General features: G+C 57.3%; 3 protein-coding genes and 1 non-coding gene across 4 annotated transcripts in view; 1 reads left to right on the top strand and 3 right to left on the bottom strand.

Annotated features, from left to right (window-relative positions):
* Positions 1 to 3,197, bottom strand: part of BO66DRAFT_407314 (NRPS-like enzyme) — a gene marked incomplete at both ends in the record, with an annotated part of 3,382 nt that extends 185 nt beyond the window's left edge. The window contains 3 exons of the mRNA XM_025649053.1: positions 10 to 274; positions 422 to 2,860; positions 2,916 to 3,197. Of these exons, the coding sequence (XP_025509330.1) occupies positions 10 to 274; positions 422 to 2,860; positions 2,916 to 3,197 (2,986 nt within the window). The remainder of the gene's footprint in view (positions 1 to 9; positions 275 to 421; positions 2,861 to 2,915) is intronic.
* A 2,440-nt stretch (positions 3,198 to 5,637) lies between these two features.
* Positions 5,638 to 7,841, bottom strand: BO66DRAFT_424965 (six-hairpin glycosidase; the record flags this gene model as incomplete). Its single annotated transcript, XM_025650196.1, has 1 exon — positions 5,638 to 7,841. Exon 1 carries the CDS (start codon positions 7,687 to 7,689, stop codon positions 5,638 to 5,640), a length of 2,052 nt encoding a protein of 683 aa, XP_025509329.1. The 5' UTR covers positions 7,690 to 7,841.
* Positions 7,842 to 8,156: 315 nt separating this feature from the next.
* Positions 8,157 to 8,242, bottom strand: BO66DRAFT_t3. The gene has a single exon. It is a non-coding gene; the product is annotated as a tRNA-Val (tRNA).
* A 1,139-nt stretch (positions 8,243 to 9,381) lies between these two features.
* BO66DRAFT_445322 (ABC transporter family protein) lies at positions 9,382 to 14,392 on the top strand (the record flags this gene model as incomplete). The annotated part of the gene is made up of 2 exons (XM_025651649.1): positions 9,382 to 12,066; positions 12,117 to 14,392. 2 exons carry the CDS (start codon positions 9,382 to 9,384, stop codon positions 13,929 to 13,931), a joined length of 4,500 nt encoding a protein of 1,499 aa, XP_025509328.1. The 3' UTR covers positions 13,932 to 14,392.

The following is a 14,392-nucleotide window of genomic DNA, read 5'->3' as shown; positions in this document are numbered from 1 at the left end:
CGCTCCCACTCAGCCCGCGGTAGAAATCCAGCAGCTTCAGCGCCGGCTTCGCGCGGACCTCCTCCTCGCTGGGCGAGGGGATGCCCTCCAGCTCCTGGAGCCAGGCGTCGAAGCCCACCGCCTGCACGTGGGGGTATTTGGCCTGGATGGCGGGCACGAGGTCGGCCCAGGCGGTCTTGGTCGGGTTGACGAGGTGGTAGACGCGGTGGGGGGTGTGGGATTGTTCGCCGCGGCGGGTGTGCGTGAGCTCTGTGGTGATGGTGGCGAGGGTGTCCTGTGCCATCAAACTTGTTAGCTTTCGGTTTCTTTTCTTTGCGTGTGTGTGTGTGTGTGTGTGTGTGTGTGTGTGTGTGTGTGTGTGTGTGCCGGTTTCTTATGTTTTCATATGTTTTGAGATCAAGAAAGGGGGAGGAATACTCACCACAGGCACCCAATCGACGGCATACCCGCCCAGATCCTTGGGGACCTTGCCCATGGCCACGCTCGTCTTGACCAAGTTGGGCACCCACTCGTCCACATTCCACTTCCCCTGCCGGGTGGTCGGCCCCCCGATCTGGCCCACGCGGAGCACCGTCGTCGGGATCCCCGAGCGCTGCGCCGCCGCCCAGCACAGCCGCTCGCTGACGAACTTCGACTCCCCGTAGCCCTGCTCCAGCACCGCGCGCACGTCCTCGACGGGCGCCTCGGGCACCACCCGGCCCATCTCCGCCGTCCAGCTCCCGATCGTGCTCACGCTGGACACGAACGCCAGGTGCGCGCGGTGCGCGCTGGCGTGGCTGAACCGCAGGAACTCCAGCACGCCCCGCAGGTGCGGGTCCTCGAACGAATCCAGCGGGTGGTTGAAGTTGACCTTCCACGCGTTGTGGATGATCAGGTCCACGGACTCCAGGAGGGAGGTGTAGGTCGCGTCGGGGAGGCCGAAGTGCCCCGCGCCGAAGGCGACGGTCAGGAATTCCACGCGGTTGGCGTCGGAGAGGAGGGCAGCGTCCAGACCCTTGGTGGTGAAGCTCTCGCGTTGGCGGTCCGCGGCCGTCGCGCTGCGGTTGAAGCAGTAGACCTTCGCGACCGTGGGGGAGGTCAGCAGCCGGTGGAGGAGGTAGGTGCCCAGGGAGCCGGTCGAGCCGGTCAGGATGACGGTGGATTTGTCGGGAAGGGAGGTGGGCAGTGGCTTGGGGGGCGGGAGTTGGGAGGCGTATTTCTCGATCATGTTGGCGATGCGCTCGGGGCGGGAGATGGTCGTCGTGCTGGCTTGGCCGTGCACGAGGTCGACCAGATACTGGCCTAGTTGGGCGACGCTCGGGTGGGCGTAGATCTGCTGCTGGTTGATTGCGACGGGGGTGTCGGTGAGGCGGTTGGAGACCGCCGTCTGCAGGGTCCGCGCCAGCTGGATCGTCTGCAGCGAGTCCATGCCGGCGGCGTAGAGGTCCTCGTCGTCCGCCAGGTCGGCGCGGGCGAGGAGCTCGGCGACGAGGCTGCGCACGTACTCGCACAGGTGCGCCAGGTCCAGGCTGTCCGGCAGCTGGGGCACGCCGGCCGCCTCGGCCGCAGCGGCGGCAGCGTAGATGGCCTCGATCTCCTCCGCGTAGTCACTGTTGACGGCGCGGCGCTTGGTCGTGCCCTTGGGAGTCACCTGGAATGGCTTGGCGGGCGAGGCCAGCCGGATCTTGTTCTTCGACACCCGGCCGTACTTGGGCACCGTCTCGTTGGCCCGCTCCACCGTGGGCCAGATGGCCTCGATGAACGCCTTCTCGTCGGCCACGGGCTCGCTGGGCTCGACCAGCAGCGCCGTCTGGAAGCGGCTCTGGCCGATGACCAGGGCGTGCTTGACGCGCGGGTGGCCCTCGACCGTCTTCTCCAGCGTCACGGGGTTGAGCTTCTCGCCGTTGCTCAGGACGAGGACGTCATCCTTGCGGCCGTGGTACTTCCACAGGTCGGGCCGCTCGGGGTGCTGCACGAAGAGGTCGTTGGTGTGGTATTCGTTGAGGTCGGGGAAGGTGTGGAAGATGCCGTGGATGCGCCGGCTGTCGGCGCGCCGGGGGATCACCAGCTCGTACAGTCCATCCCCCTGCGGCTGCATCTCGACGCCGTACGCCGGGTTCCACTCGAAGTAGCCCCAGACCTTCTCCCCTTGCGGCACAAAGGAGCTGATCAGCCCCATCTCGCTGGACCCGATCACGGTGATGACCTTGGTGTCCTGCTCGAGCAGGTCGCCCACCTCCGGGGCGAGCGGCGCGCCCGCGAAGTAGACGGCCTCCAGAGTTCGGAGAGCGGCGTGCGCGTCGGCGGAATGGCTCATGTCTTCCAGGATCGATGGCGGTAGCAGGACGGCGGTGGGGTGCGTGGCTTGAACCACGTCGACAATGATGTCCACTGACAGGGGCTTGTCGGGACACATGACGAATGGGATCTCGTGGAACAGAGCTTCGGTGAAGGCGATGAGGCCCATCAGGTGGAACAACGGCGTCGTCGACATCACCAGCTGTCCCGGTTCGAGATCGTGGAACATCGAGGACTGACGGCCTTGAGGGCGCGAGAGATAGGCGCCCATGTCCATGGTTGCGAGGAAGCCGTGGGTGAGAGGCACGGGCTTGGGCATGCCCGTTGTCCCGGAACTGTGGATGATAATGGCCACCTCATCCTCTGCTTCTTGGTATGACTTTTCGAACGGGTAAGGGGAACTTTCGGATTCGAGGAACTCGCTCAGAGAGGGGACTTCGAAGATCTGGGTCTCGGGCTGGGCAGTCTGAATCTCCGATACACGGCGCTGCTTGTCAGGGGTGTAGAAGAATTTCTGGCACTTGGTGACGGTGAGGATGTGCTTGTAGGCGTCGTCCGAGAGACGGGTAGAGGGCAGAAGAGGCTGGTTGTGGTTAGTGCTGGCCCAAGGTGAGTGAGTGGTGGGGGTATTGTCCTACCTGATAGCCAGTCTTGTGAGAGGCCAGGATGAATACCAAGTACCGCACGTCGTTCGTGGCCATATACGCGATGGTCTCGGGCTGTTTGGCTCGGCCGATGCGAGCTTCGATCCAGCGAGCGCACGCATCAACAGCACGGGCGAGCCCCGCAAAGCTCAATTCCTGGTAGCCATCGGACACTTCAGAGCCCTTGGGGATGAGGCCGACGAGCTCCGATGGGGATGAGCGCGCGCGGTGGTCGACGATCGCGGGCCAGAGTCTTTCACCGGGCAGGTCCGACATGAGTAAATCGTATAGGGTGGGTTGGTTCTGGGATAGATGTATTTGGCACAAGAAAGCAGATGAAGAATTATTAGAAACTGTAGACTAGGTAAAGGCAACGGGAGTTGAGCTGTGTATCAGATGACCCAGATATGCGAGGGCGACGAGGGTATTTGTAGGCAACGAGTATGGCCGTGGAGGCCATTCTCGAACGATGCCGCCATCCGATAGCAATGGAGCATATTCAATCGAAAGTCGACACAGGCGCAATTGTGCTCAGGGATCGGCGGTGGAGCCTGACAGGGGGAGACAGTCTCAGGACAGCATGCAGAGAGCCCTAGTTCCATACTATCGTCATTCTGCAGATGTCGATATAGACTTGGAGGATAATCCCGCATCAAAATTGGCATCAACGCCACGCCGGCTGATTTCCACGGATGAGTCGTGCCCGGACGCGGCCCGGATGCTTAGCCCAGGGAAGTCCCAGGTACATCAAACCTAAGCGATGATGATGGCGCGAAGGAAGTACAAGCTTCAAGATGAAAGCATCCTTCCCTTCCCCCAAGTGCCGATTGCCGCAGCCGAGGCTCCATGGTGAGTGATGTCAACTTCACCGGGCACATAACGGTCATACCAGACAACCCGCCAGACAGCCACTGACGCGCATTATCGAGCAGATGGAATGATCGGGAACCCGACCGGGGGCGAGAGTTGGCCGAGACGAGACCGGTCGGAGTGGGTCATCCCAGCAAGAATGGGAGAAAAGAAGTTGGCAGAAGAGGAGGATGAAGTCGACCCAAAGAGGAAAAACGGGTATCGGCACGGGAGGCGGTGGAGTCGCAGGTTTAAAAGGCGTTAACAAGTGGTTAAAGTGAGGGTTAGTGAGGGTTAGTGCAGCCTCATCCGTGCATAGCGGACGGTCTTGCCAGAGAGGGTTTGGTCGGGGGAATGCTTATTTGGATGATTGGAGAAAGAAATCATACAGAAAGCAGGGATGTCAGCAAAGATAGGAGCATCCTACCGGTTCCAGTTTAGTGGGCATTTGACTTGCCCTCAATGGCATGCAGGCATGCATGCATCAATCAATCGATGAGGGGAATCCGTCAATAACAGCCATTGTTGTGGTGCTCCGGCCCCGCCCACTTGGCCGGGTTGGGAAATCTCGGGATCTGCTGGTGAAACAAAACAGCAACATTGGTGCTTGCTATATTAATCCATGGTTGCCTGGCCCCTCTTACCCATTGTCTTCAATGGTTCATGCAGACTCTGCCCATGATTATTGTATGCTTGGAAATATTGCTGCTTACCCGTGATAGCTGCAGCGTCGGATGATATATATCTACACCATACATACCCGGCACCCCAAGTATCCTCAACCCTGATGACCCCGATTGTGGAACAGCTTGAAAGACAAAGGCAGGACATAGAAACTATTATACCATGTCTTGAGCAGGAGAACTCCAGTCATGAAAGAGCAACACCGTCTCAACGATCTGAGATATTTCCAGGGCAGTCAGTAACTGGTAAAGCAACTGGTAACAAGGACACTAGTCGAGTTGTATCTCTCCAAGGACTGGCAAAAACACCCCTCAATCGTGATATGCTTGCATCAACCTGAGTGGAGTGATATTCTGATCTTCACACTACTATCTGGGGATGTGTTTACCCTTTGCAACCTATAATCAGAGCATTGAGTTGAATGTCAGCCCACGCTGTACCATCCATACCCAGCCTGGTAGGAACTCTCCTGTACCTCAACAGTACTCGATAACAAGCATCCTCAGCACGGATTCTTTTATACCCGTTCCTGCTTCATTAGAGCACCTCAGATGATACAATAGTAATGCGTACCGAATCCCAATCCGATCGTATATGCCAGAACGCATACACCGGCCACACATGCAAGCCCACAAAATCCACCTACAACCACAACAACCACAGCAAGCCATTCTCATTGTCTCCTCCATCAAGATGCTCCTACCCCAGCTAGCCGAGCGTCACTTCCCAATCATGTACTGCACTACGCGGTTGAAGCTGGATGGGCTGCCGTATTCCGCGGAAAACTCCCTCGATCTCTTTTCCCTCCCCGTCTTGCCAATAACGTTTCAAGCATCTCGGCCGACGACGTCACGGTAAGCCGTGCCAGTGGTACAGTTTATCTACCACTCTGTGCGGACCTCAGAAACAAAACACGTGTCACATCACCATGGACCAGTTCTGTCTGTCTTTTAAGACGGGATCGTGGACGATGACGGGGTGGTTGGGAGCAGTGCCTGTTGAGTCGGCTGAGAAGTGAAGGCGTGAAGGTATAGTCTGAGCTCGGACAGAAACACAATGAATTTGTGCAACTAACATCAACATTCGTACACGAAAAGGACCGACTCATACAAACAACAAGCTCAGCAGGGATGGGAAACATTCTTCGAGTCCATCCTGTACTCGCCATATACATCAGGAAAAATCAACTGCTGAAGACCTTCCACTCGACCAAGCGCACCTTCTCCCCCTTTGCCGGCGTAAACACCAGCCTAACCTGGCTTGTCTGCGCCGTCTGCCACGAAGCATTCGTGATCCCGTTCGCCAGCGGCTTATCATACTGGGCCTTCGACACCGCCGTCCACGAGTCTCCGTCGAGCTGCTCGATCCGGTACGAGGTGGGCACCGCATACCCCTGGGTGGCATTCGCGAAGAAGGCGATCTCGGCGCGGCCGGTCTGCGTCCCACTGCCGAAGTTGATCTGGTACCAGATCTCCGTGCCGTTGCCGGCGGGACTGTCCCACCCGTTGGCTACGTCGGTCTCCGGGTAGAACCAGACTCGGCCGTCGATGGCGGCGTGCACGTCGTCGGCATCCGCCCCGGCGACCGAGACGCTTCCCGCCGGATACTCCGTGGTGGTCCCCAGCTGGACGGAGACGGCGATGGGCCGGTCGACGGTGGGCGGCGCCGCGCGGGTGATGTTGGCCGTCAGGCGCGTCAGCTTCGACGCGCTGGCGACCGTTTTGCCGTCCACCTCTACGTAGAGCCCGGCCTTGCCGTAGTGCTTACCCGTGGCGTCCCATTGCACGGCGACCTCGTGGCCGTGGTAGAGAATGCGCTCGGCCCGGAAGTAGGAGACGGTCCCGCTGTCGGCCTGCGGGTTGACCTCCAGGACATTATCGGCGCGGGGCCGCAGCCCGACGAACCCGGACAGGATGACATCGACGAAGCCGGAGTGGAAGTAGTGCGGCGAGCGCGTCAGCCCCACGATCGGACTGCCGGTGTCGGCATAGTAGTCTTCTTCCACGTCGAGAATGCCGCCGCGGGCCGGGTTGTAGTGCAGCCGGGCGTATTGCCGCAGGATCTGCGTGTAGTCGGCTTGGTTGATGACCCCCGTGGCGGCGGACTTGGGGTAGTGGTCGAGGAGATTGGCCAGCGCCGTGAGCACCTGGGTCGTCTGGTATGGCCAGGCCGGGCCGTTCCACTGGCACTCCGGGTGGGTGCCTTCGTAGCGATACTGCACCATGTAGTACTGGTAGCTGGGTTCGTTGGTGCGCAGCCCGTGCGTCCCAGCCAGCTTGTCCAAATCCAGGACGTGGCTCCAGGCTGCGGCGTAGGTGGCATTGTCGTCCGGGAGGTCATGCGCCCAGGGCACGTAGCCGACGAGCTCTCGGCCGCGGATGAAGTCCCAGTATGTCACGTACTCGTTGTTCACCTCGTAGCGGTCGATGAAGTGGGAGAATGTGCTGTTCCAGAGGTCGGCCTGAACGAGGCGCTGGAGCGTATCGGCGTAGGCGTTGTACTGGTCCGCCACAGCAGTGTCACCCGTCAGCTCGGCCAGTTGAGCGATCGCGCGCGCGTTCGCGTATTGGTAGCTGTTGATGCTGGGACGGAAGGAGTATCCTCCTGTGAAACCGTCCGTGCCGTTGGTCGCGTCGATGCTGGAGATGGTGTACTCGGTGGCATCGGTCAAGGGTTGGATCCAGTACAAGCCTTTGGACGAATCGTAGCCACCGACCCCGAGAGTCGTCGAGTTCCAACCCTGGAAGAAGGATTGCATCGCTGAGAGATGGGACGTAGCGTCGTCAGCAACGCCGTCCACCAGATACACCTGCCACACCCCATCGGCGAGGGACTCGGAGAACTGGTTCTGGATTCCGTTGGGACCGAACAGGAAGTTGCCATAGTCGCTGGTGAAGCGACGGTCTCGCGACCAGCGCCCTTCGCGCAGGTGGAAGTTGGAGGCATCAATCAGGAGTGCCCACGGGCTCTTTTGCCAGCTCACGTCGTTAAGAAACTCGGTGGTCAGGTAGCCTTCGGCGCCCAGGTCACGCTGGTGAGCGCGGAAGACACCCCAGCGGTAATAGTAGACATCTTGAAGCACGGTCTGGTCGGTCTCGAAGAGTGGAATGCGGTCACGATACCAGGGGGCATCGTTGCCAAAGTACTTGGAGGTGATGGTGTTGACGTTCAACGCGGTGACTGGGACTAGGCCAGCAGCCAAAGCAAGGGAGAGAGCGGTACTGAGGGTCAACATCTCGGTGAGCGCTACGTTTCCACTTCAATTCGAGTTGAAACGAGGAGTCTCGGCTTAAATGTTACCCCACAGGAGCTCTGCCCCTGGAACGGCTTGTGCTGATACTCCGGTGGGGAGAGACATGAAGAGCCCGGGGTATCCGGAGAATTTCCTGATTGGAGTACCTGAAGAATAGCCATGGCTGAAGACAAACCAGATTTAACCGTCTTTCGTGCGGGGAAAGCACCAATCCTGAATCGCTGAACATATTGCTTGGCAGGGGAAAGTGTCTCTCAGTCATGCCATCAGTGCTGGTCTCGAAAATGAGTGAATGACGAATTTCCACTTGTGGGGGTGATGAGCAATAAGTGCAAGTGGTATGGAACCTGATAAGCATGCAGGATGTATGAATAATGGCAATGGATGAGGATGGGGAGTGGATGGTTGGAGGAGGAAGGAAAAGAAAAGAAAAGAAAAGAAAAAAAGAATAGTCACGCCCGGGATCGAACCGGGAACCTTCTCGGGTCGTTCAGCGGATGTGAACGAGAAATCATAACCATTAGACCACGTGACTGTTTCTTGTTATTTTCACCCTTGATTGTTCCCTGTATAGAGACTCTTCTTGCTGACTATCTTGTCTCTCCTCCACCCATACCCAGTTCCAAAAACATAACTCACACAGAAATTTGATTCCAGGCTTCCTGCTCGCGGATTGTATGCATACAGACTCTGAGCTACTGCTTTATGCCTTCGAGTGGATTCATTCCGATGTTCGTATCTCATAATCCACTGCCCATGGGGGTCTAGCACTATGCATCTTCCCGAGTGTCTTAGACTCTGAGATCACTGGTCCAGGGCTCAGAGACCTCAAAACAAGATTTGATTACCACATAACCACCCAGGGCTAAATGTAAACCCCGTACATATGGTTCCATACACTTCCGAGTTCAGAAACCATAAATCCAAGCGACCTGGTCGGTGTGGTGTTGGCGACTGACCAGGGAGAGCTTCGTCGAAGGCTATCCCCAAGCTGCCGCGATGAAGTACTCGTATAACACACATCAATCAAGTGTGACCCACTCTGCTGGTTGGGATACTTCACTGGACCAGAATATCGAACGAGGCATTTTATTCCTGAAGTAATTCTAAAAGTTAGCTGCTAGGCTGATAATCTGTTACCGCTTAAGACCATCAGAGAGTTCATCCGACCAAGTGCATGACTACTGCACCCGACTAGCTGGACGACATCCCGAGAAAGTAATGAAGGCCGAGTTTACAAATTCAGCTACGGATCCAAGGATGATCATGCTATCGCCGAGAGCCAAGTTCTCATCAGATAAGATCAAATCAACTTTTCTAAGATCGGACGCGAGATGTCGTGCATCCACGCAATGGCAACAGCTCAGCTATTCTTGTCTAGCCGAATGGGAGGGTGGATTGCGATGCGCGAGGATGAGACCAACCGAGTTAGGGCAAGACGCCCGAGGAGTGGAGGAACTGATGAAAGAGTCTACGTCAGCCACTCCTGAGTTTTTCTCTGCTCCGAATTCCGAATTCCCCCATATTTGTTTGATTGATCCGGCAGCCTGAGCTGGAGTGGCTTTGAACCCTCTAGAGTTCTGTCATCTGTCTTCTGCACACTGCATTGAATGCAGCAAGAATGCACCCTCTGGCTGTGAGCTGCCCTGCTGCTGCGCGGGACGAAAGACCAAAATGGCTCTGCTCGTGCTTCACGTGATCGGCTTCGGCCTTTCGGCGATTGTGGGCGGACGCGCCGCCATCCTTCTCGCCCTTCGGTATCGACCACTCCCACTCCAAGACGACTCACAAACCGACTATCATGACAAAGATGGTCATGCTACCCCGGAATCCATCCGGGCCTTTTCCGACAAGGCACCTTGCACTGTTCTGCTTATCGCGACTGCCACCGGGGTCTGCTTGTCGGTGACCGAGATCGTCGTGCGTGCTATCACCTCAAATCCCGCCTTTACCTGGTTATTATGGCTGCGCATCGCTGCGTGGGTGATGCTGGTGATCGGCTTGTCAGTTCTAATGCTGGAGAGAGAATATACGACTCGTTTTACGCATGGCTGCTGGGTCAGTGTCGGCTGTCTTGCTATGCTGGCCATGCTTACCAGCGAGGGATATCGCTATCATGAGGCCGATGAGCTCTCTGCTTCCCAGCGGTTCTTCCTGTTAGGGCACATATGCGCTGCGATCGGTGCCTGCATCGCGGCTGCTTCCATCCCGCGTCGTCCGGACGTCTTCCGCAATGATACCCTGGTGGATCGCAAATCATCGACTTCCCTCCTCAAAAGACTATCATTCAGCTGGTTACATGTTTCCTTGTCTCCCGGTCAGAAACACCTCAATGTTCAAGAGGTCCCCGAGTTAGAATACTCCAACCGAACGTCGACTCTTTCCGATCTCATGCGCGAGGCTCGCGCAGCCTACCCTCCGGGCACAAGCCTGGGGAAATTCCTCTGCATCTGCCATCGCAAACCTCTAGCTTTCCAGCTCTGCCTGACTCTGATCCATGCAGTTGTGTCTTTTGCGCCTCAATATGCCATCCTCAATATCCTGCAGCGACTAGAGAATGATCCCAATGACTCTTGGTTGTGGCTACCTATCATCGCACTTGGCGCCTCACTCATTTTCTCGGCACTCCTTGAGAACTGGAATTACTACCATTCCTCCAACCGAATCGCTGTGCGGCTCCAGGAACAGCTGTCAGCAGCTATCTACGATAAGGTTCTGAGTGGCAAGACTGCTCGGAGCACACCGGTCGCAATGAGCGACGACGAGGGGGAGCAAGGTACCATGAATCTCGTGGCCGTTGATGCGAAAAGGGTAGCCGACTTCTCTGCCCTTGGCTTTATGCTCTGCGATGCGCCACTCAGGATCATAATCGCAGCCATCTCGATCGGTCGCTTACTGGGACTGCGAAGTCTTGCGGCCGGTGCAGTGGTCTTTTTGCTTGTCACCGCAGGCAACATACACGCTGTGTACAAGTATGCTGGTACGCAGAAGGATCTCTTGAAATCCCGCGACAAGAAGATGGCAACCATAATCGAGGTATTGCAAGGCATCCGGCAGGTCAAGATGTCTGCATTGGAGGACAAGTGGGAGGGTTGCATCAACGGCTTGCGCGACAAAGAACTGGAAAGCCAATGGCAGGTCTACATTTGGGAGCTGTTGATGTTCGTCACTTACAATGTTGCCCCCGTTCTGGTATCTGCCGCATGCTTGGGCACGTATGCAATCTTCCATGAAGGGATGCCTGCTTCCATCGCCTTCACTTCCATCTCTCTTCTCGGTGCTCTGACTACGCCTCTGGCCGTCCTTCCGCAGATCCTGCTAAGCGCTACCAGCGCGCAAGTAAGCCTTCGACGGATTGAGAGATTCTTACGCTCTCCTGACCAGCGTCTCCAAGTCCCATCGGCGGATGACGTGGTCTTGGATCAAGCGACGCTTTCCTGGACGAACCGCCACCTCCGCGGGGCCTTCAAACTGAACGATCTCACACTCCTATTCCCCGCGGGTGCGTTAAGCGTTGTGACTGGCCCGTCAGGCTCCGGTAAAAGTCTCATTCTCGCGGCTATTCTAGACGAATGTGAGTTTCTTGCCGGCCAAATGCGGAGACCGCCATCTTCGGCTATCGCATTCGTCCCCCAGGAACCCTGCATCCGCAGCGGCACTGTTCGAGACAACATCCTCTTTGGCAGCCCGTTTGACCAAGATCGCTATCAGAGCGTGGTTTCAGCGTGCGCTCTGGATCGCGACTTGGAGCTGATGGACATGAAGGACAAGACCGAGATGGGCCCGCAAGGCAGCAACCTGAGCGGGGGACAGCTATGGCGTGTTTCACTTGCACGCGCGCTTTACTCCAGTGCCGAGATTCTTGTGCTGGATGACATTTTCAGTTCGATCGATGCACAGACCGCACAACATCTATACGAGCATGCGCTCATGGGAAGCCTTGCCCAGGGACGGACGCGCATACTGGCGACATACCATCTCGAGCTGTGTCTCCCAGGCGCGGAGTACGTTGTTGCCCTGGATGAAGCAGGGCTGCGATATGCTGGGCCTCGGAAGAATCTGAAAGAGATGGGAATTTTTAGTGATATGCCCTCGGCCGCGATGCGTGAAGAGAAGCCTTTACTTTCGAGGAATACGCAGGATATTGGCGGTTGTTTGTCTGAAGAGGCGCCTTGGGGTGGCACTCTTTTACCTTCAGAGCAAGAGGATGCTTTATTGGAAGACCGGGGTCAGGTTGATGCTGCGCGCATCAGCAAATGGCAGATCCGGCGAAGGATCTTCAAGCTCTCGGGCGCTGGATATCGCTGTATGATACTCCTAGGACTGTATCTGTTATACAGCGGGCTGGGCGTAGGACGAGTAAGTCATACCTCTCTCGCTTGGTTTATGCTTGTGACTGACATGGACAGGGTCTTTGGATGATGGTCTGGAGTAACAACAGCGGTCCATCTGCGGGGGAGGCCGAAGAATCCTTGGAGATGAAACCCACGGCGGTGACAAGTGACGTGAGATGGTTCCTTTCTATCTATCTGACTCTTGCCATTGTCTCGTGTTTGGTCACTGTGGCACGGAGCTTCCTAGCCATACGTATCGTACTGCAGATGTCTCGACGACTCTTCCATCGCTTTCTCGACTCGATCCTTCGTGCACCCTTGCAATGGCTTGACAAGCTTCCCACCGGGAATATCCTGAACAATTTCTCCACCGATTTCAGCCTGATCGATTCGCGACTGGGCTATGATCTCAACTATGCTCTCGGTCTTGTTGTCGATCTCCTTGTCATCGTATTAGCAGCGTCAATTGTGAATGTCTGGCTCAATCTTCTGTCACTGGGCTCGCTTCTTCTGGCCACATACTACGGGCGGAAGTTCATCAGGAAGATCCGCGCTGTCAAAGAACTGGAAAGCCGGATGCGAAGCCCCATCCTCAATCATCTGTGTGCGACCGTAGACGGTATCATGACCATCCGCGCCTACCAACAACAAGAGACCTACCGCGACGAGATGCATGCGCATATTGACCGCCACTGCCGCGCCTCGTGGAGCCTATGGCTCCTAACTCGTTGGATCTCCATGCGAGCCAGCACGATCGGCGCCATCTTCACGACCCTTGGGTCAGCGCTGGTCCTCTGCACGAACGGCGTGACAGCCGCGACCGCGGGATTCGCCATCACCTTCATCATGCGATACAGCGCGATCATGTCTCAAGCGATCCGGCAGTACGCCAACCTCGAGATCTCGCTGAACAGCGTCGAACGAGTTGCGGCGTCTCTGGATACCCCGAAGGAGAAGTACGACACTCCCACTCCAGTGGCAGCGTCCTGGCCCACGGAGGGCCGACTCGACGTATCCGAGTTGACCGTGTGCTACACCCCCGAGCTCCCGCCCGTGCTATCGAACCTCACCTTCTCCATCCCACCGAACACCCGCGTGGGGGTCGTGGGCCGCACCGGGGCCGGCAAGTCCTCACTGGCAATGGCGCTGTTCCGATTCCTCGAAGCCCACGAGGGCAGTGTCCGCGTCGACGGCGTCGACATCAGCACGATCCCGCTCCACGACCTCCGCTCGCGGCTGGCCATCGTGCCCCAGGACCCCGTCCTCTTCTCGGGCACCATCAAGTCGAACCTCGACCCGTTCAACGAATACTCCAACCGTGACCTCTTCACCGCCCTCCAGCGCGTGCACTGGACCATCCCGGACACACTTCTTCCTCGAGCCACCTCCACAGCCCGGCACCACGATGACCCCGAGGTCATCGGTGACAGCGACAGCGACAGCAACATCCCTCTCGCATCCCTCGAGCCCCACGCACACCTCCCCCGCAACGTCCTCAACACTAGGGTCTCCGAACGCGGCAGCAATTTCTCCCAGGGCCAGCGACAAACCCTCTGCCTGGCGCGGACCATCCTGCGGCGTCCGAAGATCCTGGTGCTGGATGAGGCCACTTCGGCCATCGACAAGGCCACGGACGCAGTGATCCAGGCCTCGATCCGGGCGGAGTTCGGAAGGAATTACTCCTCGGTGCTGGTGATTGCCCACCGCCTGCGCACGATCGTGGACTTTGATCGGGTGCTGGTGCTGGACGCGGGACGGATTGTTGAGGACGGGTCTCCCAGAGAATTGATCGCTGATTCGCAGGGGGTGTTTCGGGGATTGGTGGAGAGCAGTGTTGATCGGGAGGAGTTGATGGAGGTTATTGCTCAGGGGGGAGGGATGGGCGCATAGTTGCACCAGCGTTCATGCGAAAGTGGGCTGACTATGGCTCTCGCAAGTCCTAGAACCTTCGACCTCGCCCACGCACGCAGGGTAGAGGGGAAGGCAGTACACCCCCTGAAGATAACATCCACCCCCCAATGATCCATATCCGACGCAATCATGCATACAATGTCACGGAGGAGGCAATGTCGAATTTCCCCCTCCCTTATCTCCGATACCTCCGTTTCCGCCTCAGCACCCCGAAAAACCAGACACTGACAAATCATCGAATTAATAAACACGGCATCTCAAATTTCCCCTCCTTTCCGAACACTTCCAAGTCCAGCCGGGGCAAATGTGAAGAAATAAAAAAAACTTACTGGTACCAACGTCTCGGGTAGCGAACCGACCCAGCAAGATCCGATTGATATTGCCGGATTGGGTCTAGTCTCCGCGCGGATGTCTTGGCTGGGGTCCGATCGGATTAGGCT

Source organism: Aspergillus aculeatinus (assembly GCF_003184765.1).
Source record: "Aspergillus aculeatinus CBS 121060 unplaced genomic scaffold BO66scaffold_1, whole genome shotgun sequence".
Taxonomy (NCBI): domain Eukaryota; kingdom Fungi; phylum Ascomycota; class Eurotiomycetes; order Eurotiales; family Aspergillaceae; genus Aspergillus; species Aspergillus aculeatinus.
The sequence above is the reverse complement of the archived record's forward strand: the minus strand, read 5'-3'. Positions and strand labels throughout refer to the sequence as shown.